This window comes from Gopherus flavomarginatus, chromosome 2, assembly GCF_025201925.1.
Source record: "Gopherus flavomarginatus isolate rGopFla2 chromosome 2, rGopFla2.mat.asm, whole genome shotgun sequence".
NCBI classification, from domain to species: Eukaryota; Metazoa; Chordata; order Testudines; family Testudinidae; genus Gopherus; species Gopherus flavomarginatus.
In genome coordinates, this window is record NC_066618.1 from 47169602 (window position 1) to 47195469 (window position 25868).

General features: G+C 39.5%; 1 protein-coding gene across 4 annotated transcripts in view; it reads left to right on the forward strand.

Moving 5' to 3' along the window:
- AKAP9 (A-kinase anchoring protein 9) overlaps positions 1-25868 on the forward strand; it is a 205219-nt gene that overhangs the window by 124505 nt on the left and 54846 nt on the right. For 3 of the 4 annotated variants that reach the window (XM_050939487.1, XM_050939488.1, XM_050939489.1), the window contains 3 exons: positions 1498-1706; positions 8612-8838; positions 16833-16995. In XM_050939487.1, coding sequence (XP_050795444.1) covers positions 1498-1706; positions 8612-8838; positions 16833-16995 — 599 coding nt within the window. Of the gene's footprint in view, positions 1-1497; positions 1707-8611; positions 8839-13376; positions 13878-16832; positions 16996-25868 lie in introns of those variants that run through there. The other variant, XM_050939490.1, reaches the window with a different exon arrangement.

Sequence of the window (25868 nt, forward strand, 5' to 3'; positions counted from 1 at the left end):
AACCACTGCTCTAAGAGACTCAATCTATAAGCATTACCTTTAATAACTTTTATAGTTCAGCTTTTTAAAGTGATTATAAAAATACTTTACTTGCAGCGTAAAGTAAGTCTACTTCTGGGGTAAAATACTGGCCCCAATTAAATCAATGGCAAAGTGTGGCCCCATTGATTTCAATGAGGTTATGATTTAATTCACCCATTCTATGTGTTCTGAGTCATAGTTGCTTATTTTAATGACAAAAATAAATGTTGGTTGTTTTTAACTCCTAATAGCACTACTAAGCCAACACAGACATGCATGAGTACAAAGGGAAAGGACCCAACTTGACTGGTTTTTGAAGGGTTGGTTTTGAAGGGATGGTAGAAAAAAATTAGTTTTACTTATAAACTAAGAAATTCATCAGGGAAACCTGTGGTTCTTGACACACACGGTGTCTCAAAATGTCATTTTTAATAGTAATTTTTCAGTACAGGACTGTACTTCAAAGAAGTCCCTTTCTGGTTGACCTTGTGCTCATGGAACTGCCCAGTGCTTAAAATGTTGCTGTTGGGTCCCATACTATTCATCCAAAAGGACTGTAACCTGCCTGTGAAAGAGTGGGTAGTGGATATGAAAAGTAGCTTCCATTAATCCTTACTTCATTGTCAACGAACCCGTTTTGGTATATCAGCCTTCTGGCATACAACTCCACATGGAATAGGATTTTTTTTTTTAATTGTTTGCATTTGGCCTGTCAAGGCCTATTTCAGCGGGTGGGGAAGAAAGACAGTTGAGGAGAAGACATACTTCACTTTTATTAAATGATAACAAATATTTTGTTTGTGAAGAGACCGACATTGTCAATAACTTTGCACAGAACTTAATACAGATTCTACTTTAATATTACCCTGCTTTTCAAAGGACAACATTTATGGTTTATCTTTTTTGGTAGCCAGAAGTACTTTGTCTGAAGTCCATATCTCACATCATTGTTGAGCCAATGTGATATGTGTAGGCTAGTAAGACGCAGTAGTTTCAGACACTAGAAGCATCCTAAAGGGTCCATGTACCTAGACACAAATACTCAAGTTGGATAATTCTGCATTGTTTTCACTAGGCGCACTATCCATGTAGTCTTTACTTGTGTTCTGCAGAGCAACAGTGCCTCACTGGTCAATACATATGAAACCTGATAAGGAGGAATGACAAACATGACACTGCTATCTGTATTTAAAAAAAGAATTACTCGGAAATTTTTCCTCAAAATTGTAGCTTTCCGTAGTTATTTAATATAACAATATGTAATATTTTTAATTGATCAACTATGGACTAGTATAGATGTGCTAATGTGGCATTTATGTGACTTGTGTACTTTGCTATCTTAAAACCAAATCCTAGTACCACTGAATCAATAGCAAAACTTTCATAGTCTTCAGTGGGATCTGGATTTGGCCCCACAAAATAGAATGTGAGGGGAAAAAATGTTTTGATTAGTTTCTATTTCATCTATATGTACAGGCATACTCTACAGAAGGCTAATAACAGACTCCTGAAGATTCTGTTAGAGGTTGTGAAGACAACTGTAGCTATAGAAGAAACAATTGGTCTTCATGTCCTTGGATTACTGGATAGCCCTGGGAAAGACCCTCCTTCTTCTAAAACTGTTCTATGGGAGGCGGAGGCAGAGCAGTCATTAAAGCCCTGTGTCCATGTGGGATTTGAAAAAGGTACTGGTTGCATGTTTACTTGTAATTTCATATCATGTAGAAGCCATGTAATGTGCCAGGACTTTTACTTGAAAAGTAAGATTTTTTAACTCACAGTAATTTAAAGGGCAGGTATATTTAAAAAAAAAGAAAAGAAAAGAAAAAAGTGTGTGAATATACATGGCAGCTCCATTTGATATCCATCATTAACAACCAGCACCTGATTAACTATTGCATATACCTAGGCATCCGCTGAGGGGTAAATTGTACCTTTGCTACAAGCTCTGTGTATGTGGCAGCATACAGCTGCCCTGCCCCAGGAGCAGACCAGGAAACAGATATATCTTGTGCTAGCTCTGTACCTGGTGCTGTGAACATCTGCTGGCACGTTGGTGGGGTTGGGAGTGCAGGCTGGATTAAGGCACAGCCCGCTTCCCACATACCTGTAGAAAAGGGAGAGTAATGGCTCTGCAGAGGCTTCTTTCCCCAAGCTGCTACTCTTGGTGCAGGTAGCAAGTGCTAGAGGGAAAAGGAGCGCCCTGGATGGGCACAAAGGATAGGTGACAATCTATCCAGAAAATAACGTTTTGTTATATATGCCTACACTTAAGTGGAGAATTAATTTCTTCAGTGGACGTCACCGGAAAAAAATAGTAACCAGTAAAAATTACAAAATTTCCATTTTAGGGAAATGTTATACTATAGAGTGGTTACTCAAATGGTAAATAAAGATATATAGCAGGGGTCGACAACCTTTCAGAAGTGGTATGCCAAGTCTTCATTTATTCACTCTAATTTAAGATTTCATGTGCTAATAATACATTTTAATGTTTTTTTAGAAGGTCTCTCTCTATAAGTCTATATATTATATAACTAAACTAGTGTTGTATTGTAAAATAAACAAGGTTTTCAAAATATTTAAGAAGCTTCATTGAAAATGAAATTAAAATGTTGATCTTATGCCACTGGCCCGCTCAGCTCGCTGCTGATCTGGGGTTCTGTTCACCTAGGCCAGCAGCGGGCTGAGCAGGGCCTGCGGCTGGGACCCCGACTGGCAAGGGTCCGACAGCCAGAACCCCAGACCAGCAGCGGGCTGTGCGGGGCCGGCGGCCAGGACCCCAGACTGGCAGTGAACTGAGCGGCTCAGCCCACTGCCGCTCAGGGGTTCCATCTGTCGGCTCCTGCCAGCTGGTATCCCAGCTGCCGGATCCGCTCTGCCTGCTGCCAGTCTGGGGTCCCAGCCCTCCCCACATACAGTGGGTACCTACCTTCTCCCTGGTTCTGATCATTTTCTTCCTCTCTCTGCACTGAGCTGAGGATGGGAGTGCACTGAGCACAGGGCTAGGGGTGAAGGGTCAGGCCAGGAGCTAGAATGAGGGAGGGGGCTCAGGATTGGGGCAGGAGGTTTGGGTTTGGGGCACTTACCTGGGCAGCTCCCATTTGATGTGAAGGATGCAGGTGGGAATGTGGGGGGGAGTGCAGGAGCTCCCATTTGGTGCTCTGGGTGAGAGTGGGAATGTGGCGGGTGCATGTGGTGTGTAGGGGCTGAGGATGTGAGGGGGTGCAAGAGTCAGGGCAGAGGGCTGGGGGTAGAGGGCTGGAGCTAGGGTTGGGGGCTGGGTATGTGGGGGGGGTGCAGGTGTCAGGGCAGTGGGGGGGCTGGATATGTGTCAGGGTGCCAGAGTCAGGGCTAGGGTTGGGGGGGCAGGGATGAAGGAGTCAAGCAGAGGGCTGGGTGTGTATGAGGGAGGTAGGGCTCAGGGCAGCGGTCTGGGGGGGGTGCGGGGCTCAGGGCAGAGGGCGGGGGGGGGTCAGGGCTCAGGGCAGAGGGCTGGGTGACTGCCCCCCTAAGAACTCCCAACCTCCCTGCTCCTTGTCCCGACTACCCCCTCCTGGGACCCTGCCCCCAACTGCCCCCCAGAACCTCCCCCCCCCCATCTAAGCCTTCCTGTTCCTTGTCCTCTGACTGGACCCTACCCCTACCTGTCCCCTGACTACCCTGACCCTTATGCACACCCCCGCCCCCAGCCAGATCCCTGGGACTCCCATGGCTATTCAACCACTCTCTGCCTCCTGACAGGACCCCCAGAACTCCCGACCCATGCAACCCACCCCCACCCCTGCTCCATGATTAGTAGTTCTGCAGTTTCCTATTTGAGTTCCTTCAGAACTCTTGGTTGAATACCATCTGGTTGTGATGACTTGTTACTGTTTAATTTATCAGTTTTTTCCAAAACCTTTACTGACTCCTCAGTCTGGGACAGTTCCTCAGATTTGTCACCTAAAAATAATGGCACAGAGGTGGGAATGCTCTGCTATTTTCAGAAGAATAAATCTGGAGACTTACACTTTCCAGGCAAATAGTGATTTTAAAGTGCATTTCTATGCTGAAAAGTGATTTTGTAAAAATGCCATCAATGGTTTCTAAATTTACCATCCCACAGTGACTTCCATATTCCAGTTGTTAACTCTGCAAACTTAATCAAAACTCCGAGAGTCAAGCTGGGGGTTTTCCTGTTCAAGCATCCTTACTATTTGTAAAGTTTCTGCAGGCCAAATCACGGGTAACACGTGGGTAATTGCACTGCGCTATTGGGGCTTGCACTGATGTAACTAATTAGAATTTAGTAAATTATTCTGTTGATGATACATTAGGAGAAATAGAATCCCACTCACATGCTCTTAGCTCTGTTGGCTCTGCAGGGCCAACAGGAATAAAAAGCAGTAAAATCTGATTTTAGGCCTCAGTCTTGCCCACGCAGAGCTCAATGCAGGATCAAAGCCTTAATTACTAAAGTAAACAAACCTGACTCTGAATAAACACAAGAAACAGATCTGTTAAATATAAATTAATAAATATAAAAATTGTTGTATTTAAAAATAAAATAGCACTTTACATTCATTACCACTGCTGAACTCAAGAGATGGGAGATGGCACTTCCCTTTGACAGCTATCCTTCAGTCAAATTATGCGTCAGAATAGTTCTTTTCTTTAGATAAACTGCAAAACAGTAGCTACAGAATTAGGGATGGGGGAAAAACTAACGTAACCGAGCTTTGGTTTTAAAATCTGAAGTCTGACATCTTTGTCTTTACTTCATGAATGCCACACCATAATCTTTTGGTCATTGGCATGGATAAAAGAGAACTTACTTAATACTAGTAGCATTGGTAAAGAGAGAATAATACTATTAGCATCAGCTGCTGAAATGATGAGACCATGTCAGTGCTGATTATGAGCAAGCTTTGAGCTTTGAAATTTTTCCATTCATATTTCTGATCAGCCAGAAGTTGCAGAGAAGTGCTCCATATCTATGCAGTTCCTTTGCAGAAATAATATTTTGTGTTCTAAAGTAACTCACTATGGCCCAGTGCAACAGTATTTCTCAGACAAAACTTCTATTAAAATTCAGGGATTACAGGCTATGACCATTAGGCTGCACTGCAATTATTTAATTTGAGTTTCAAGTTTCATTCCAAATTCATTAACATTAACAAAATTTTAATAAATGTCTTTCAAGCCAGAGTTTGATAAAATATAAAAAATTTAGTTGTAATATATTCAAATTAGTAGGGATGTTTTTATTCTATTTTGAGAAAATTGAAAACTGAAAAGCAAAATGGGAGATATAATGATATAGTCAATTCTGGATGCTTGTAGACATAGATTAGAGTAAACTGTAACTAATATTTCTAATATTACTGAGAGGCCTTTCGGCTTGGGTGCTGAGAAATCCAAATGACACACATTATTATAAAAGTATAGAATAGTTAGTTCCACTGAAGGCCTTACATTACAGGGGGTTGGAATCTTAAGGTGCTAAGAAAAATCGTTATTACCCCAAACCTACCCTAAAATTTGTGTAGAGGATTGACTGAAAATGGCTGCCAGCCACCCTTGAGGTGACTGCACTTATTGGTTGTGAATAGAATTCTAATTTTCAGTGTCTGTAAAGTGCTTTGAAATCCTGTGTAGATGACTGGTGTCATGTGAATGTAAATTCCATTCATCCAGTTATTCATTTCCTTCATATTTCAAACTGTGCTTCTTCCTTTATGTTCTTTTTTCATGGAGTTTTAAAAGATTTTGTAAAATTACATTATATCCATAAACTAGAAGGAGCTGTGAAACAGTAGTTATATAACATCAAGAAAAAAAATTAACAAATATAAAATTCAAAAAATCAAAACTAAAACCTGTTTTAAAATTTGATGTAGATGTAGTTTGTTGTATATGGGTAATAAGCTTGATTATGGTGAAATAAATGCAAATGACATGAAATAAAAAGTCTGATCGTTTCCCTGAATGCTATAGTTTAGGCATAAAAATGTATAATATATCAACTACATTGTTAAACACATTACAGCTCATTTAAAAAAAAATAAAACTAGAACCTTGCGCTTCTTGCTGTATTCCCAGCAAAACAGCTGTTGTAGGAGTTGGTTTTTCAGAAGGACCGACCATTTTTATGACAATTTGAAGGAGGAAGAGCAATAAAGAAGAGGGAAGAATCAGTATAAAGAGATTTGATTAAACTAATGTACTAAATGCAATTTTTGTTTAAAAACAAGCAAATTCTGAAAAGGCGGCTGTAGTTCCATTTTGAAGTTCTGTTGACTACACAGACTGTTTCAGCTTTGCTGTCATGATTCTTGATATCATCAGAACCCTTAAATGGAATAACAACTCAATACTCAGAGGGGTAGCCGTGTTAGTCTGGATCTGTAAAAGCAGCAAAGAGTCCTGTGGCACCTTATAGACTAACAGACGTTTTGGAGAATGAGCTTTCGTGGGTGAATACCCACTTCGTCAGATGCATGTAGTGGAAATTTCCAGGGGCAGGTATATATATGCAGGCAAGCTAGAGATAATGAGGTAGTTCAATCAGGGAGGATGAGGCCCTGTTCTAGCAGTTGAGGTGTGAAAACCAAGGGAGGAGAAACTGGTTCTGTAATTGGCAAGCCATTCACAGTCTTTGTTTAATCCTGAGCTGATGGCGTCAAATTTGCAGATGAACTGAAGCTCAGCAGTTTCTCTTTGAAGTCTGGTCCTGAAGTTTTTTTGCTGCAGGATGGCCACCTTAAGGTCTGCTATAGTGTGGCCAGGGAGGTTGAAGTGTTCTCCTACAGGTTTTTGTATATTGCCATTCCTAATATCTGATTTGTGTCCGTTTATCCTTATCCTCATGCTCCAAAACGTCTGTTAGTCTATAAGGTACCACAGGACTCTTTGCTGCTTTTACAACTCAATACTGCAATTTACAGATCCCTATTACTTGTTTCATATTTAATTGCTGAACAAGCATACATTGTGATACCATTACTTGTCCCCCAAAAAAGTCTTTTCCATCTCTCTCCTTAAAAGCAGGAATGACATTTGGTGTGTCAGGCACAGAACTACGAATTGCTGATGCCATGCGACATATTGGGTAATTACTGATGACTATCGATATTATGAATTGGAGAACGAACCTGTTCAATCTATGAAATTTAAACCTTGGATAAAAAATATTTGTCCATTTGAAAAAAATTTCAGAAAGATATTTTCAAGATTATATTATTTTAATAAAACAAACTTTTCCATTATAAGGAAACATTTTTGCCAATTCAAAATCTAATAATCAGATAGTGCTTTTCATTTTCAAAATTCGGAAGTAACATAATGAAATAACCTACTGCTACAAGACATGGATTGTTATCGCACTCACCCTACTGTTATTGAAAATTTCACCTGTTGCCTAAAAGGTTTGAAAACAGCCAGTATGTGCACATTTGTCTCTTGCTTTACTGAATACCTACATTCTAAATATTCAAAATCCAGTGCTTTCTGATTACTTGTATCAGGCTAAAAAAACCTTGGGCAAAACTGTGTCTGCTGCTGCTTTTCAGACAGAAAGGATATTGCATATGAAACTGAAATCAGACATCAGGAATATTAAGGACTAGAACATGGGTCGGCAACCTTTCAGAAGTGCTGTGCCCGAGTCTTCATTTATTCACTCTAGTTTTGGTGTTGTGTGCCGGTAATACATTTTAACGTTTTTAGAAGGTCTCTTTCTATAAGTCTATAATATATAACTAAACTGTTGTTGTATGTAAAGTAAATGCAGTTTTTAAAATGTTTAAGAAGCTTCATTACAAATTAAATTAAAATGCAGAGTCCCCAGACCAGTGCGCCAGGACCCGGGCGGTGTGAGTGCCACTGAAAATCAGCTCACGTGCCGCAGGTTGTCTACCCCTGGACTAGAAAAAGGCCATATTTTCCACCAGTACAGACCCCACCAGTTCATCTGCAACATTTGTCATTGGTTCATATACCCCTTTAACCAATTTTCAGTTCATTAATAATATTGCTGACTATCAGTGTATTCAGGATTCCAGTCACTTTCATTCCAAGAAACTGTGTGAATTGCTTACATTATTGTTCTCAACTAATTTAAGTCTTTGTATTTTAATTAGTAATTTTTTTTAAACAGTTGGGCTAATTCACAATGCCACACTTAGCTACTGATGACAGAGAGATTATCAGTTTCTTAACCTGGTACTCCATATTAAGAGCCAGTCCTGCAAATCATTATTATGGTCTACTCGCAGTAATAAAAATTGTCTTCAGTAATAAGGGTTTGAAAGATCAGGCTCTTACAGCCCAAAGCAGTACTACCAGGCTGTTCAAAATAATATTCTCTGTTCAGAACAACTTCTTTTCTCTCTCTCTCTTTTCTGCTTGTTCTCGAATTAACTTGCACTGTACTTTGTGTATTTTTTAGTGTACAACATTTTCTCTGTGTGTCTTTGTGGTGTCCTGCTTTGAAGATCTAAATATTTTATAATTAGTTTATGACCTGTCTCTGTAATTATAATTCATATGTGTAATTTTTTCATTTTAAATACTATGAGTTCATATATAAAGATTATTGTTATTGCAGAAGACCCCTCTTCCTTATATCACGATACTGATTTGAGAGATGATGCTACTATGAGGTGGTCAGGAATAACAGATGAAGGACTTCAGCTGACTCAGTATCTCACAGAGAGTGGCTTTGCTGGAGCAGAGATAGACCCTGACAATGAAGAATTAGTTCTAAATATTGGTTCTCGACTGCAAGCAGCTGTTGAAAAACTTCTGGAAGCCATCAATGAAACCAGCAATCAGGTAACTGTAATATATGCTTTGAGTTTGCAGTGGTAGGCCTTTTTTCCTCTTGTTTTTCATTAATGTGGTGTTTGTATAGATGCAGACTCTATATTCATATGGAAAGGAGAATATTTCTGTGTTTTTCTTAGAGCTCTGATCCTGCAAGCAGTTGTGTATGGGATAACTTTATGTGTGAGAATAGTCCCTTTGAGTTGAATAAGACTACTCACATGGGTAAAGTTACTCACGTGTATACATGTTTACAGAATTAGGGCCTTGGTTTGCATTATGTTTTTGTGGAAGGGCTCCAGGCATTGAAAGCTCTCCCTTTGCATATCTTTTAAGTTTACGCTAGCTGAGGCTCTGGCCCCAAGCCTTTAACAGTGATGTGTTTCAGTGAACTCCCAGCATAAACAGAGATTTACAATACTCCGTCACTGAAAGTGGAGACTTTTTTGCTCTGTATGTTATCTTTGTATATGTACTTTTGTAATCCAACAGGAAAACTAAGTAAATGAAATTTTAAAAATATGCTCTGTTGTGTTAAATATCTAATTTAATGAATCCTTTACATCCATGTATAGAAATGCATTATATTAGCCCAGGTACATTAATAGGCACAAGGAGGGGAATGTTTTTCTTCACTTTCTGCAGGGATAGGCCACAAGAAATCATACTTGAGATATAGTTGGTCCAGTCTAACATGAAAATGCTATTGTCATATTTTTTCAGCAGTCATTTTAGTTGTGAACTGGGCTTGATATACACATTGGACAGTTGCTTTGATGCAGTGGACCATGATGGGCGTGAACTAGCTGGGTATATGCAGTCTGTATGATCAATGATTCACAGAGTAGGAAGGATTTGAGTGATAGGTTAATGACTTTGAAAAAAATTTGTCAGTGTGTTGGGCTAAAAATTAATCTTTTGAAAGATGTTGAATATTGATTGACACAGTAGAACTTTGGAGCCATTATAATTTAACAAGTAAATGGCATTTTCCCCATATTAATATACATATCTGAATACATAAATGTGTACTTATCTTTGAGACTAGAGAAATTCTTATTTCTTATCTTAGGTAAATGTACTTTCATAATCTTTTAAACACTTTTCTTTCTTAAAAAAGATACAAAAATAGTACATTTAAACTATATTAAAGTTCAGATGCAAACAGGATACAGTAGAACCTCAGAGTTACAGACACCTTGGGAATGGAAATTGTCCGTAACTGAAATAGTCCATAACTCTGAGCAAAAGGGTACAGACTTCAGCCATGGTGGTAGTGGTGGGAGTTTGGGGCTGCAGCCATGAGGATGGGGGTCCAGAGGGGCAGAAGAGTCAGAGCTTCTGACCCTTGGGGTGCCTGGGCTCTGGATGGGGAGCTCAGAACTTCTGCCCCATGGGAGCACCGGGGCTCAGGGCTTTGGACTTGGGGGGAGCGCTGGGGCTTGGGGCTTCAGCAGGGGGTGTCAGGGCTCCTCACATCTCCATTCCTGACTTCAGACTTGGGGCTTTAAGCTATGGGGGGAATGCTGGGGCTGAAACTGGCGCATCCATTGTAGCTAAAGCCTGGTGCTCCCCGTAGGGCTGAAGCCAACAATGGAGCCGCCGGCTGAAGTGCCAAGCCCCGGCACTCCCAGTGGGAGTGGGAGACCCCTTCCCACCCTACAGCTGAAGCCCCGAGCCTCAGCACGGGGCTGAAGCTGGGAGCGGAGCCGCAAAGCCCCAGAGCTCCCCCCCCAGTCTAAAACCCTGAGCCCCGCTGCTCCTGAGAGTCAGAAGCCTGGAGCCCTGAAAACACACACCCCAACCTACATCTGCAGTCCCAACCCACTGTGGCCGAAGCCCTGAGCCCCAGGGCTAAAGCCCCGAGGCAGTACAGTGTATTTGTTGGTTTGGTTTTTGGTTTTTTGTCTGCACTGCTGCCTGATTGATCAGTTCCACAGGGTGTCTGGTTCACTGGTAAGTCCATAACTCTGGTGTTTGTATCTTTGAGGTTCTACTGTAAGGACACCAAGAAATTCTAATACCGGCAAAAGCTGAAGTCAGTGTTGTGCCTTTTTTTCTTCACTAAGGCATTCAGACAGAACCTTGGATTTTCTAGCTTGTGCTATTTTTTGTCTGAATTTAATTATTTGAACTTTGTTACTTTATAGTAGGTACAATTCTGGACAGATTACACTGCATAATGGTTTTGTGAATATGATGTTCCACATGCATGAGGAATAAATGATTTCTCCATCTGGAGGGTGAAGCAGGAGAAAAAAAAAAAGAAAGCAAATGTTGAGCTGTTCTGTGTTATAAACTTTGCCACAGAGAGGTTTTCAGTAGCACTGCAGTTTACAACAGATGCTATCAGTTCATTTTACAGCATGTTTATTTGTACTTTATGGTCATTTCATAAAACCAGTCAAAAGGTACATTTTTTCCATCCTTCTATTTATGGTAATCTAATGTTTATATGTTCTGAGATATTATACAAGTGCCCAACAGCCTTGGCAGACATGATCATTTGTTATTCTAATTATAAATGTACTAGTGCGGTTATTGCACATTTGATATAACTAATTTGTGTAACTTCTTATTTCTGTGTTCTTCAGCGCTATAATGCATATTATTCTCACACAAAATATGAAATGTAGTGGGTAATACTAAAATGTAAACATTTCTCTTACAGCATTAAATTATTGTTACTGCTTATTATTTGTACTGTCCTCAAGGACCAGGAGGACCCTATTGTACTGGGCACTAAACAAACAGAACAAAAAGACCTCACCATAATTTATCATTTAGAATAGGAAAATGTTTCATCTCTTTGGCATCGTGTCAATACTTCGACATTTACAAATGTTTATTTTATAGTGTCAGAAAAGATACATCATTTTGGTTCAGTTCCTGGCCTCTATTCAGCTCCCTTTTACTACTGCTGCAGGGCAAAGATCTAGAATACTGGCTTAAGCAGAATCCCTAGGTGGCACAGAGCTGGTACAGATGCCTCTGTGCCATTTCCTTTCAGTCCTCCTCCCTGGAATAAGGGTGTGCTAATACTGTGTCAGAGGAAGGGTTATTGACCGAGTATCTACTGTATCCTGTGTTCCAGTAATCCTCAGATGTATAATAGCACCTAGGAGACTATTACCAGCTATTGTAAATTAGCACAACTGTGAGGTTTTTTCAGATTCCACAGCAGATTAAATCAATTGCCAGAAACCCCTGACATTAGGGGACGCATAATGCCACTTTTGTTCCCTCTGTGCCCGTTGCTCCCTCAGCTCCTCAGATTGGGCCAGTGGGCAGGTCTGCAAAGGACAGGTCTACATTTAAAATGCTGGAGCGGCACAGCTGCACCAGTGTAGCGCTTCAGTGAAGATGCTACGACGTCAACAGGAGAGCTTTTCCTGTTGGCATAGTTAATCCACCTCCCCGAGAGGTGGTAGCTATGTTGATGGGAGAAGCCCTCCCATTGACATAGCACTGTCTACACCAGGGGTTAGGTCAGTATAACTGCATCACTCAGGGGTGTGGATTTATCCCTGTTAATGAGACCTCTGATAAAAATAAATGAATATATGCATTGTTTACATATTTTTCTGTAGTATCTAATATAAATTGTGGCCCCATTTCCCAACCACTCACCAGATAATGTTTCTCTACTTGGGAATAACAAGCATATTGAGTGATGTGACCCCGATGTCTGCTAATTTAGTTACATGTAATTGGTAACAGAAACAGAGAAGTAGTACGGAGTTTCTTAATGTTGCAAGAAATTTCTTAATAATTTATTAAATATTCTGTGTTTGAACATTAAAAAAGTAAACTCAGCTGTTTTACCTTTAATGGCAGCCCAAAAGAAAAGAGTTTGAAGAGATGAATGATAGAAATAACATGACGTGTTCAATATAATCAATATGAGAAAATAACATCTAAATAAAATAATTACAAGCAGAGCAGATACTTAAGTCATTTTCCTCAATTAATTGTACTATGCATAGAAATCGGCATACTTTTTAAAAAGACTGGTAGAAACCTGACATAGTCTTTAAAGTGCTATTTTAAACCTGTTTGAACACACTCTCTTAGAGCTCTGTTGTGGAATTTGAATCCTGTTGAGCAAGCTTCATAAGTGGGCGTATTAATTCAAATTCCACCTGCCAGTGTACCTAATTTAGCCACTCCCTCTGTCCTGAACTCTTTTTCACGGAAGATATTGACAGGAAACTTTTACTCAGTGAGACGAGGCATTTTTTGATTGATTGAGTTCAAAACAGCTCTTCCTGTTGAATTAACTCAAGGAACAAGAATAAAGGCAAATACTTTCATATGTAAATTTCTTGTTGATGCTCCAGTGGAGATTAAAAGTGTTGACAGTTGCTGCCAGGTTCTGCTGATTGCTTGCTTGCTGCAGCGTACCTGCTTTGATACCGAAAGTATACTTTCTTCCTTTGGTAATTACCTCCCTCCGGTTACCATTTTTCTGTTTCTGAAAGATTCAGATTTCATTTTAATGTGAAATATATTATAGAGGAGGGTTTTTTATTGGAAAAATGGCAAAGCTCAGTTATCCAGCTGGTTTCTGCAAATGTTGATTCCTCTTATTGCTTGATGTTTACCTGGGACCTTCCTGCATTTCTTGATTACTCATGTGAATGTGGAATGATTGTTCTCACACTGTCGCTAGCACGACTGTGCCATTTCCTCAAGAGTGTCAAAAATTTAAGATGTTTTATTGCTAATGTCTACAACTAAAATAGCCAGAGCAAAATAGCCACGTGAGGGAGGAGAAGAGAGCAACAGCAACATCTTTTGGAATGGATTCTTACCGCACATACTGGGCATCTAACTTATTTAATGGCTTGCGATCAGAAGGCCAAGAAGAAGATACCTATGAGGTTGAATCTCGTGTGCCTTTACCAAATCCTTTTCCTTTCACTGAACACTTGGATGAAAATAACTCTGTAGTTGTAAATACTTCAATTTTTCACTACAGGCACAAAAAAAATGGGCATATATTAAAAGTTGTCTCTAAAATCTCCTTGCCTACACCTCCATATTCAGTAAGTATGATATTATTTAAGGAAGTTCAACTTTTTAATCTTTACAGCTAAAAGAAAGTGTGTTTGGAAATAATTTAAACATATATCTCTTGAACATAGAACCTATTGTTTTTAATCATGTATGCTGTCCATTTTTTATTTTAATGATTTAACAGGCAGAGATAAGTCTTAATTATAAAATTATTAGGGCTACAAACTGTAACTGTATTGGGTGTTAAGTTTTTTTATGAAAAGATACAAAGGTCGAGTATTTCATGTGTTCTTATGCATATATTTTAGTAATGTTTATTGCTTAGACCAGTAACAAAGAGATTTCCTATGAGTTTTCTTTCTTTTATATGTGTGAAAATGTAGTGTAATGTAATAAAACCACCCCTGTAGGTTTCATTTTCTAAGCCATAATATACATATCTGAAATTTAATAGCGCTAGTAAATTTTAAATGGCATAATTCTAATAGTTTTATGAAAAGGATATTGTCAACTTAAAAAACTTTTTTTTCCTATACTTATTACCAGTAACACCTAACTTCTTTACAATTTAAAGGGATCAGAGAGAAAAAATCTTTTATTTTTCAGTTTTAATGTGTGCATTTGATAGTACTTTAAGGGCTTGTCTAAAGTAGAAAAATTAATCCAAATTAACTAAAGGTGTGAATTAAAAATTGATTGGTTAAACTGCATTAAATCCCTGTTTAGACTCTCTCATTCAAAATTAAACTGGCTTTATTTCAGTTTAGTTTAATTCAGTTTGGAAATTAGTTAATTCAAATTTCCTGAATATCTCCTTGTAGACAAGCCCTGAGTCAGTTTCACTGTTTACTCTGTATAGCAAGTTTTGTTATTTAATTTCCCCTTTTGTTTGCATGGGTGTTTCATACAGCAACCTACAATATAAAAACTTAAAATAGTATAATGTGCTTGTAAAACCACAACAAATTAGTAGAGAAATTCCTGGGCACCTCTAGTACCTGTCCCTTCTTTTAAATTTATTTTTGAATAAATTTTGTTTCAAGTAGATGATGATGTCCCTCTAAAAGTCAGTACAATCTGTAGACTCATAGACTCATAGACTTTAAGGTCAGAAGGGACCAATAAGATCATCTAGTCCGACCTCCTGCGCAATGCAGGCCACAGAATCTCACCTATCCACTTCTATAACAAACCCCTAACCTATGTCTGAGTTATTGAAATCATCAGATTGTGGTTTGAAGACCTCAAGCTGCAGAGCATCCTCCAGCAAGTGACCCATGCCCCATGCTGCAGAGGAAGGCTTAAAACCTCTGCCAATTTGTCCTGGAGGAAAATTCCTTCCCGACCTCAAATATGGCGATCAGTTAAACCCTGAGCATGTGGGCGAGACTCACCAGCCAGCACCCAGGAAAGAATTCTCTGTAGTAACTCAGATCCCATCCCATCTAACATCGCATCACAGACCACTGGGCATACTTACCTGCTGATAATCAAAGATCAATTGCCAAATTAATTGCCAAAATTAGGCTATCCCATCATACCATCCCCTCTATAAACTTATCAAGCTTAGTCTTAAAGCCAGATATGTCTTTTGCCCCCACTACTCCCATGTAGCAGCCATGCACCCTTTTAAAGCCTTGCATTGCTTTCAAAGAATAGTTTAAATTCATTAATGTTAAAAGAAGAAATATTAGTGATTAGATGTTTTTAGTTAGAAGTTTAATTCTGAACAGCCATTTTTATGGATAAGTAGACAAATTGGTGTGAAATTGTTATAAAATTTTCCCAAGTCATTTTTCAAAAATAGTAAAGTCTTTGCATTTTAGTAAGACAGTTTAGTTTGAGCGATTCAGTATCCTTAATTTATTAATTAGCCTAGCTGGAGTTAGTGAAGAATAAACAGCTCTTATTTTTGAAGAATTAGGTGAAGTAGCCTCCATTTCACAGAACAGGCTTGCAAAACACGGAAGTGACCATACTTATAGAAATCTTCTAAGACTTACAGTATAAAAACAAGGGTGTGAGTTCTTTACTTTTCTGAAATTAAGCAAACATTTGTTGTGTCATTCTGTAACTCGAGGAACATGAGAAGACATAGATTAAAAAGCCATTACAATGTTAATAAAGAACTGTTGAAACAAACATTGCTTTACTGCCTCATTAATTGAAAATTTTAATATTTTCAAAATTCACATTTTCCTCTTGTGTCTACTTACACATGTGCATGGAAGAAGAAAGAAATGCTGCTTACCTAAAAATTTGTTCAGAAATGCCGTAGATTTTGTATGGTGCTTCTTAAGCATACTAAAGATGTGGTTAGTGACAATATACTCCTACACATATTAAATGCAAAACTCATTTTGTTTAAATAATGGTGAATCTGGTATAAACTGACAAAAACCAGGAAGTTTCAAGTTTTGGCACATAAATATGGATTCAGTCATGTGACTCATACTATAGTCTGAACTGAACATTTGTTTGTATTTGCTTAGATCTTCATATTGTGTGGGACTTAGTATTGTAGTATGTCAGTGCATATGCATTGAACATCTGATCCAGTATCCGTTGAAGTTAATGTGTGTCTTTTTATCAGGCTATTAATCAGTCAATACAATTCATAATTTTACATGAAAGATAGAGGGCATGTCTACACAGCCAAGAAAAACCTGGATCTGGCCCATGCCAGCTGAATCAGGCTCACGGGGCTTGAGCTGTGGGGCTATTTCATTGCTATATAACCTGCTGTCTTGGGCTGGAACCCGAGCCGTGGGACCCTCCAACCTTACAAGATCATAGAACCCGGGCTCCATTCCAAGCACAAAAGTCTGCACAGCAATGAAACAGCCTCAGAGCACGAGTCCAAATCAACTGATATGGGCCAGCTGCAAGGGGTTTTTTTTGCTATGTAGACATACCCGTAGAGTAGGTGTTTTTATTTAAAATTCTCATGAATGTCTAATATTTGTTACTTTCTCCTGCTCTAGCTGGAACATGCTAAAGTTTCGCAGACAGAACTTATGCGAGAATCCTTCAAAAAGCAACAGGAGGCCACTGAATTTTTCAAATGCCAGGAAGAATTGCAAGAGCGACTCAATGAAGAGGTCAAAGCCAGAGAGCAGCTGGCATTGGAGCTCAGCAAAGCAGAGGGTGAGCATTTCCCATTGATATATTGCTGAATTTGAAAACATAGACATATTCATTCACTTTTTATAGTACATGGCCAAATTTTATAGCTACAATAATTTTATTTCTTTTCTATTTAGAAATCTACTTTTATAAACTAGCTAAACACATTGCAAATTAGATCAGTTTATTTGGCAATGAACATTTTAGAATCACTATCAAATTTTGGATAGTTTTCGCTAAATTATCCTTTTTTCCCCAGCAGTAGAGGTAGGATGTACAACTAGAGAGAAAAAGAAAATGACTGAAAGTAAGAAGACTGGTAACAAAGTCAAACAAAAACACAGCCATAGTGTGATACATAAGGAGAGACAGAGAAAGAAGGGAAGAAAAGGCATATAAACTAACTTCATGCATTGTCAGGAACGTTAAGGAGACAATACTAACTTTTCATTTTGGAGGGATCCTCATAGTTCACCCCTTCCCCAGTTTCTCTTCTATCTCTCCCCCAACCCATGTTTTTTCCTTGCCAAGGATGAATACACTGTTTCCTCAGTGCTCCTAGCCCGTAGTGACCTGAGAAACCAAGAGACTGAGTATTAGACCTCTGATTCCAACATGTGGTTGTGCAGTTAGTCTCCCCCGGGCCAGCCCAGTTTTTTAATTTTACATTAATGTAACCTAAGCTAGATGATCATGATAGTCCCCTCTCGTCTTAAAATCTGTTAATCAAAAATCTATTAATCTAGAAGGGAAACCTGAAAATTGAGCCACACACACAAATATATAGTGAATGCCTTTCACTAGACTATGGGAGCTAAAAATTTCTTTGTATGTATTATTGTACTAAGAAAAAATGTCTTGTTCCATTTTGTGTAGGCAAGACTTAACAAGCATCAGTTTAGTTTCACATGAATGTAATAAAACATAGAACTTCCGCTCATTATTTTTGCTCCTACTTAGAGTGGCTTACTTTAATGAGAAAAATGTGCTTTTACTACTTTTATTCCTGATAGCACTGGAGTGCCACCACAGCTAAAAGAGGGAGAGCTGGATTCTGTTCTTGAGTAATAACACATTTCTATGATTAAGGTCCAATCGGTTCCACCTATTCAGATTTACAAATGGCAGTTACACAGCTGTCACTGAGAGGTTAATTTGAAGATAATGGGTTTTCAAAGGTGTAACTGAAAGCAGAATTTGTCCTGGAAAACCTTTATTACTCGTAATGACGTGAAATGCAGAGAAGCCAGGTTAACTCTCTGTGCCGCATCTGTAACACTGCGGTTAGGAGTGTGCAGGTAGACACCAGGTATTTTATAACTCTCATTAATTAATCACACCTGTTTGCATTTTTCATCTTTTGGTGTGAAACTCTAGAATTAGCAAATTTCCAAATTATACACTTTTTTTTTGCTGTATTTTCTGTAAATAAAACAGTACCCAAAAGTGCAGCAAGAATTTGATGTAAAATCTACCTTTCTGTTCATTGGAGTGAGTGGTGTAATGCTTTCTGATAAGATAAAGTATATTATGTTATCTGACTAGGATTTCTTGGGTAGATCCCAGGAGAGTGTAATCTACACTCATCACAGAACTGATAGGTATTCAGTCATTTCTGAGATGAAACATGTTTGTCAATCCACTGAGTTTTGCCAATACTGGTTTTAGAGAGAACTTCCTTCTTATTTAGACAGTATCCAAGTCTGCAGCAGAAGAGAATTTGAAGGTAGAAAAGAAATGCTGGATTTCAAAACTAAAATAATAAAGTAAAATAAATAATAAATAATAACTAAAACTAAAATTAAATTAAAAGAACAAATCTGTTCTTCTCAACTCTATATATTTTGCCCAGATCCACCAATGACTTTTTGCTTAATTGGTATCTGACTTACTAGTATTATAGGGAAAAGGTAAGTAAGGCAATACCTTTTATTGGACCAACTTCTACTGGTGAGGGATACAAGCTTTTGAGCTTACACAGAGCTCTTTACTAGTATTATTGTAGTTTGTATCATAAATCTTTATAGAAGGTCCTCAGCTTTCACAAAGAAGAAGTAACTTGTGTGTTTGTATATACATAGGTATATTTCCATATATATATATCATAGAACTGGAAGGGACCCTGAAAGGTCATTGAGTCCAGCCCCCTGCCTTCACTAGCAGGACTAAGTATTGATTTTGCCCCAGATCCTAAGTGGCCCCCTCAAGAATTGAACTCACAATGCTGGGTTTAGCAGGCCAATGCTCAAACCACTGAGCTATCCCTCCCTCCAGCCTGGTCTAATTTTGTGGCTCCTGTATCAATTCACAGACTAAGAGTTAATTTAAAAAAAATATTAGTGGAACACTCTGGTTTAATTGGCCATCACAAGCCAGTAAGCCTAACTTCAGTACCAGTCAAATCAGTGGAACAATAGTAAAGAACAGAATTATCAGACACGTAGATGTACACATTATGTTGGGGAGGAGTCAGCACAGCTTTTGTAAAGGGAAGGCATGCCTCACCAATCTACTAAAATTCTTTGAGAGCAGCAACAAGCATGTGGACAAGGGTGATGGGTATAGTGTACTTGGACTGACAGAAAGCCTTTGACAAGGTCCCTCACCAAAGACTCTTAAGCAAAGTAAGTGGTCCTGGGATAAGAGGGAAGGTCTTCTCATGGATCAGTAAATGGTTGAAAGATAAGAGACAAACAGTAGGAATAAATGGTCACTTTTCACAGTGAAAGAGGTAAATAACAGGTTCCCCCAGGGATCTGTACTGGGACCAGTGCTGCTCCACATACTCATAAATAATCTGGAAAAGGGCATAAACAGGTCTCAACATTTGCAGATGATAAAAAATTAATAAACATAGTTAAGTCCAAAGCAGACTGCAAAGTTATAAAAGAATCTCACAAAACTGGGTGTGACTGGACAACAAAATGGCAGATGAAATTCAGTGTTGATAAGTGCCTTAAATACTGCATCGGAAGTGTGCATCTGAAGAAGCTTACCCTCGAAAGCTTATGCCCAAATAAACCTGTTAGTCTTTAAGGTGCCACCAGACTCATAAGAACGGCCGTACCGGGTCAGACCAAAGGTCCATCTAGCCCAGTATCTGTCTACCGACAGTGGCCAATGCCAGGTGCTCCAGAGGGAGTGATCCTAACAGGCAATGATCAAGTGATCTCTCTCCTGCCATCCATCTCCATCCTCTGACAAACAGAGGCTAGGGACACCATTCCTTACCCATCCTGGCTTATAGCCATTTATGGACTCCTTGTTGTTTTTGTGGCTACAGACTAACACGGCTATCCCCTGATACTTTAATACTGCATGCAGTTCTGGTTGCATCATCTCAAAAAAGATATATTAGAATTGGAAAAGGTACAGAAAAGGGCAACAAAAATATTTAGCAGTATGGAACAACTTCCATACAAAGAAAGATTAAAGACTGAGGGTGTTCATCTTAGAAAAGAGATGTCTAAGAGTAGGACATGGCAAAGGTCTATAAAATCATGAATGATGTGGAAAAAGTGAATAGGGAAGTGTTATTTACTCCTTCACATAACACAAGAAGCAGGGGTCACCAATGAAATTAATAGGCAGCATGTTTAAAACAAACATAAGGAAGTACTTCTTCACACAATGCACAGTCAACCTGTGGACCTCGTTGCCAAGTGATGTTGTGAAGGCCTAAAGTATAACTGGGTTCAAAAAAGAATTAGGTAAGTTCGCGGAGGATATCTCCATTAATGAATATTAGCCAAGACGGTCGGGGATGAACTCCTCCAGCCCCCCATGGTTTTGGCATCCCTAAACCTCTGCCTGCGAGAAGCTGGGACTGGATAACAGGGGATGGTGACTCTGTAGTTGCCCTGTTCTAATCATCCCTTTGAAACATCTGGCATTGGCCATTGTTGGAAGATAGTATACTGGGCTAGATGAACTATTGGCCGTTCTTATGTAAAAGTATTTCCTTGAACATTAACAAATTTGAACTGAATGATCCTGTCTCAACTAAGTCACCTTACCCTTAAACATCTTGCACTGGCAGGAGATCAACTAAGTTGTTACATGAAAGCTACTAAAGTTTTAATTGTATTAAGAATCACAGCAGCATATTTATTACTACAATATGAAGTTGTATCCCCTCTTCTGACCTACAGTGCATCCAGAGGGAGATCACAGACCAGCAGTGTTAAAACATGTCTGTACTAGTTGGGGATCTGGACTCACCAATTTTGTGTTTCTGTTGCATTATTAGTATGCCTGATGCTTTACAGGCAAATAAGATGACAAGGTAACTGCCCCTAGGTATTTATATCTTAATCATATTAAGATAATGAAAAAAACACCAGGGCAGTGGTAAGAAGCAGAGAGCAAGAAAGACAATAATAAACAATGGAAAGGTAATACTTCTCTTGGGACACTGGTTGTTTTATTTTCCTTCTGCAGCAAACAGATATTATTTATATTACCGTAGCACCTAGGAGACCTACTCACAGTACTACCTCTAATTTTTTATATCCATGTGCAAAATGAATTTTGTTATGTGCATCAATATGGAGGTGATGTGTGGCGAGGGTAGGGCTGAAGGGTTCGGAGTGTGGGAGGGGGCTCTGGGCTGGGGCAGAGGGTTGGGGTGCAAACTCTGGCTGGGGTTGCAGGCTCTGAATGGGGCCAGGGATGAGGGGTTTGGGATTCGGGCTGCCTCATGTTCTACAGACAAAACTACACAGGATCTTTTCAGGGGGCAAGATAAAGATGCCACATTTATTATGATAATTTGATTCATGACCAATAACTAATATCTTAATCCTTATACACACACATTATACCTAATACACACACACACACACACACACACACTCTCTCTCTCTCTCTGTCTCCATCCATCCATCAGATGTTCTGCAGCTGCTGCATAGTTGCCATTCCTGAAGATAGCTTCAGTTCGTGGCTTGATTTTGCAGCTTGGGTTCGTCGCTTGTGGCGGCTAACTGGCCAGGAAAGCCGGGCACAAGGATGAGCTAGGTCTCTGTTGGGTATGCACCAATGTCCTTCCATGTTGGCAGCAGAATGTTACCCTCCCAAGCCTTCCATCTCACCCTTTCTTTTTGTAAGCTTTAGTTTGAATCCAGAGTCTATAGGTCTTGCTGTATCACGCTGCCTCTAGGTTTGGTGATTGATCACCCGTCAATTGCAGACGTGCCTTTCAGTCTCAGACCTAGTTTTGATCTTCCTTCTATTGTACCTTTTCTTTTTAGGGTGGACTCTTCTTACTTTGTTAGGGCTCTTGTCTACATCTACTCTGTTTCATCAGGACAGGCTGGGGCTGGAGGTTGATTCCATCATCCAGACACACCTCATCCACACATCTAAACTAAACTAATAAGATTACAGCAGGGTTTGCAAAAATGAAGGTTGGAGGAAGTTTTTACAAAATGGAGTTTGAAGTTTTAAAACGGAGTTTGAATTACAATATGGCAAACAGTGAACAGAAGGTACAATATAGACAAGTGTAATAAATGATGAACAGAAGTAACAATACTGAAACAGTGCAAGTCTCAGTGATTTAAGCAGGAATTGGATTGATAGTGAAACTTACAAGGGCAGCTGACTGAACAGCTGTGGCTCTTAACACGCATCTTCATTGTCAATTAGCCAGTTCTTGGGGTAACCGGTTTTATGAATGAATGTTGTTTCATTCATAAAACTTTACTTATGATGTTACATTAATAAAGTGAACAATTAAAAACAATTTCATTTATCAGTTCTACACTCAGGAAGAGAGGACTCCCCCCAGCCCTTCTCCCCCCACATCAGCTCTGGGCCGGGGAAAAGGGCACCTCTCCCCAGCCACGGGAGCCTCCGACTGGGCTGGGCCTGGGGAGAGGCGCCTCTCCCTGCCTTCGTGACCCTTGATAGCCTGCTGTGCGGCCATGCAGCTTAGAGGGAACTTAGCTCATAGCCCAGGACCCCATTGTGTTAGGTGCTGTCCAAAAAGAACAAAATGCTTGTTCCTGTCCCAAATACTTTGTTTTGCATATCCTATATGCCCTTAAATGCCTACTTTGTCAAATATCCTTATTCAGAACACTCTAAAGGAGTGGTTATGGTTAAATTTATAACTTGCAATTATGGTAAAGTACATATATATCTATATGTAAAGTGAACTTACTGAAGCTTGTATAGTAATTTGTTGCATAGGTGCATCTTGCTAATCTTGAAATTTATAAACCAATAACTTGTACATTTGGAACAATTTTCAGTTATACAGATCTGAACCAGTGTGATTTGTGGGAGCTATTCTTTAAACTGGGAATTAATCTTGAAAAATGAACAGTCTTTTGGTAATCTAATCAATTAGTAAACCATGCATCTAACCCTAATGAAAAAATTGAATAAAATCATCTGTTGACAAAGTGAGAACATTATTTTTATAATACCTACTTTAAAAAGGTAACTGTAAGAACTCTGCTTAATGCACATTGAAAATAAAACTCTTCTGGATAGGGATTGTTTGTATGTATGTGCTTGATATAGCACTCTAGTACTGTGGTGCCCTGGTCCTGATTGGGACTTCTGGGATTTAGTCTTATAAATATCTAATAATAATGATATACAGAGGGATTATGTCATCCTTGACTAAAAGGCAGCCATGTCAGGGCTTAAATACAGCAACTGTTGGTACACTGTGTATCATTACACATCAGTTTAGCACAAGAAGTGAAGCTGTAGAGGAAATATAGCAATAATAGAATGGAATTGCTGAAGTTGGAATTTAGGTAGGAGACTTGTCTCATGAAAAGTGCTAAATGCCAATCTTGCTACTGAAGGGCCTGATCCTGTTCTCATTTTAGCATGGATGGGATCTCAATTTTAAGTGTCTTCTGAAAAATGGCACCTCTGGTAGCACATCACTCCCAAATACCATGTTGTGGCACTGGTTCTATATTGGTTCAGAGTGGAGCAGTGCTCAGTTCTGTTCCACAGATCCCTTTCCAGCCGTGTGTAGAGTGAAAATATTAGCCATCCAAACATTTTAGATGCCACATGGAAAGTGAGGGATTGTGAGTTTAGGAAGGGAAGTGATTCATCCAAGTTATCTCATTAGCAAAGGGGTCTACTGAATGAACCAGTGTGAGAGGCTGCTGTTGTAGACACTTAAAATAAAGGCATACACGATTTTTGTCAGAAGCTTCAAGATTAATTTCCATTGAACTCTGAGCCTGGAGCTAGCTACAGTGAATAAGCAAGAAGTGATTCATCTCAACATCTTCTATTATGAGACATATGCAAACAATGTTTTAAAGTCCTCTGGTTTATGCCTGATATAAAGATGGTGATGAAAGAATTAATAAAGAATTGTTCATTGAATGCTCTCTATTCTCTTAAGTCACAACAAAGGGCAGGGACTCTTCCCATGAGAATACAAAAAACCATACTTCCCTATCCATGCTTCATAGATTTCTATTACATATACCCTTGTTTCTGTCCTCTCTATGGACAGCATATATATTCTATGTTGTTCCCATCCCCTGGGAGTGCCCTACCAGCCAACTGTGTGACAGGCATCCACCCTCTCTTCTTCCAAATCCCTCCTCAATATGAATTTCTTAGATTACTCACATGAATAAGGTTTTGAAAGGTAAAGCCTAAAGGGAAATTACAGATAACAAATCAGACACATAGTGTATTTATCTAGTGGTATTATACCAGCAGTAAGATTACTCACTCAGCAGTGCCCACACATACAATTGTATAAGACCATAACAGGGTTCAAAAAAGAACTAGATAAATCCATGGAGGATAGGTCCATCAATAGCTATTAGTCAGGATGGGCAGGGATGGTGTCCCTAGCCTCTTGTTTGCCAGAAGCTGGGAATGAGCAACAGGGGATGGATTACTTGATTGCCTGTTCTGTTCATTCCCTCTGGGGCACCTGGCTGGCCGCTGTCGGAAGACAGGATACTGGGCTAGATGGACCTTTGGTCTGACCCAGTAGGGCCTGTCATGGTGTAATTCCCCACTCTGAACCTTAGCATCCAAAAGATGGGGTACCAGCATGAATTCCTCTAAGCTCAATTACCAGCTTAGTACTTGTAGCGCTGCCACCAACCAGGAATTCCAGTGCCTGATACACTCTGGTCCCCCCAAAACCTTGCCCGGGGACCCCCAAGACCCAGACCCTCTGGATCTTAACACAAGGAAAGTAAACCCTTTCCCTCACCGTTGCCTCTCCCAGGCTTTCCCTCCCTGGGTTACCCTGGAAGATCACTGTGATTCAAACTCCTTGAATCTTAAAACAGAGAGGAAAATCCACCTTCCCCCCTCCTTCTCTCTCTCCCTCCCAGACTCTCCCTGAGAGAGAAAGTAATCCTAACACAGAGAGAAAATTAACCTTTCTCTTCCCCCTTCCCTCCTTTCTCCCCACCAATTCCCTGGTGGATCCAGACCCAGTCCCCTGGGGTCTCACCAGAATTAAAAAAAAATCAGGTTCTTAAACAAGAAAAGCTTTTAATTAAAGAGGGAAAAACAGTAAAAATTATCTTTGTAAAGATAAGGGTCTTTTAGCTATAGACGCTGGGAATACCCTCCCAGCCTAAGTATACAAGTACAAATTAAAATCCTTTCAGCAAAATACACATTTGAACTCCTTCCAGCCAAATACACATTTGCAAATAAAGAAAACAACTCGCCTTATCTACCTAGTACTCACTATCTGGACATATAAGAGACTGTATCAAAGAGATTGGAGAGAAACCTGGTTGTACGTCTGGTCCCTCTGAGCCCCCAGTGTGAACAACAACTAAAAACTAACAACACACACAAAAACTTCCCTCCCTCAAGATTTGAAAGTATCCTGTCCCCTGATTGGTCCTCTGATCAGGTGACAGCCAGGCTCACTG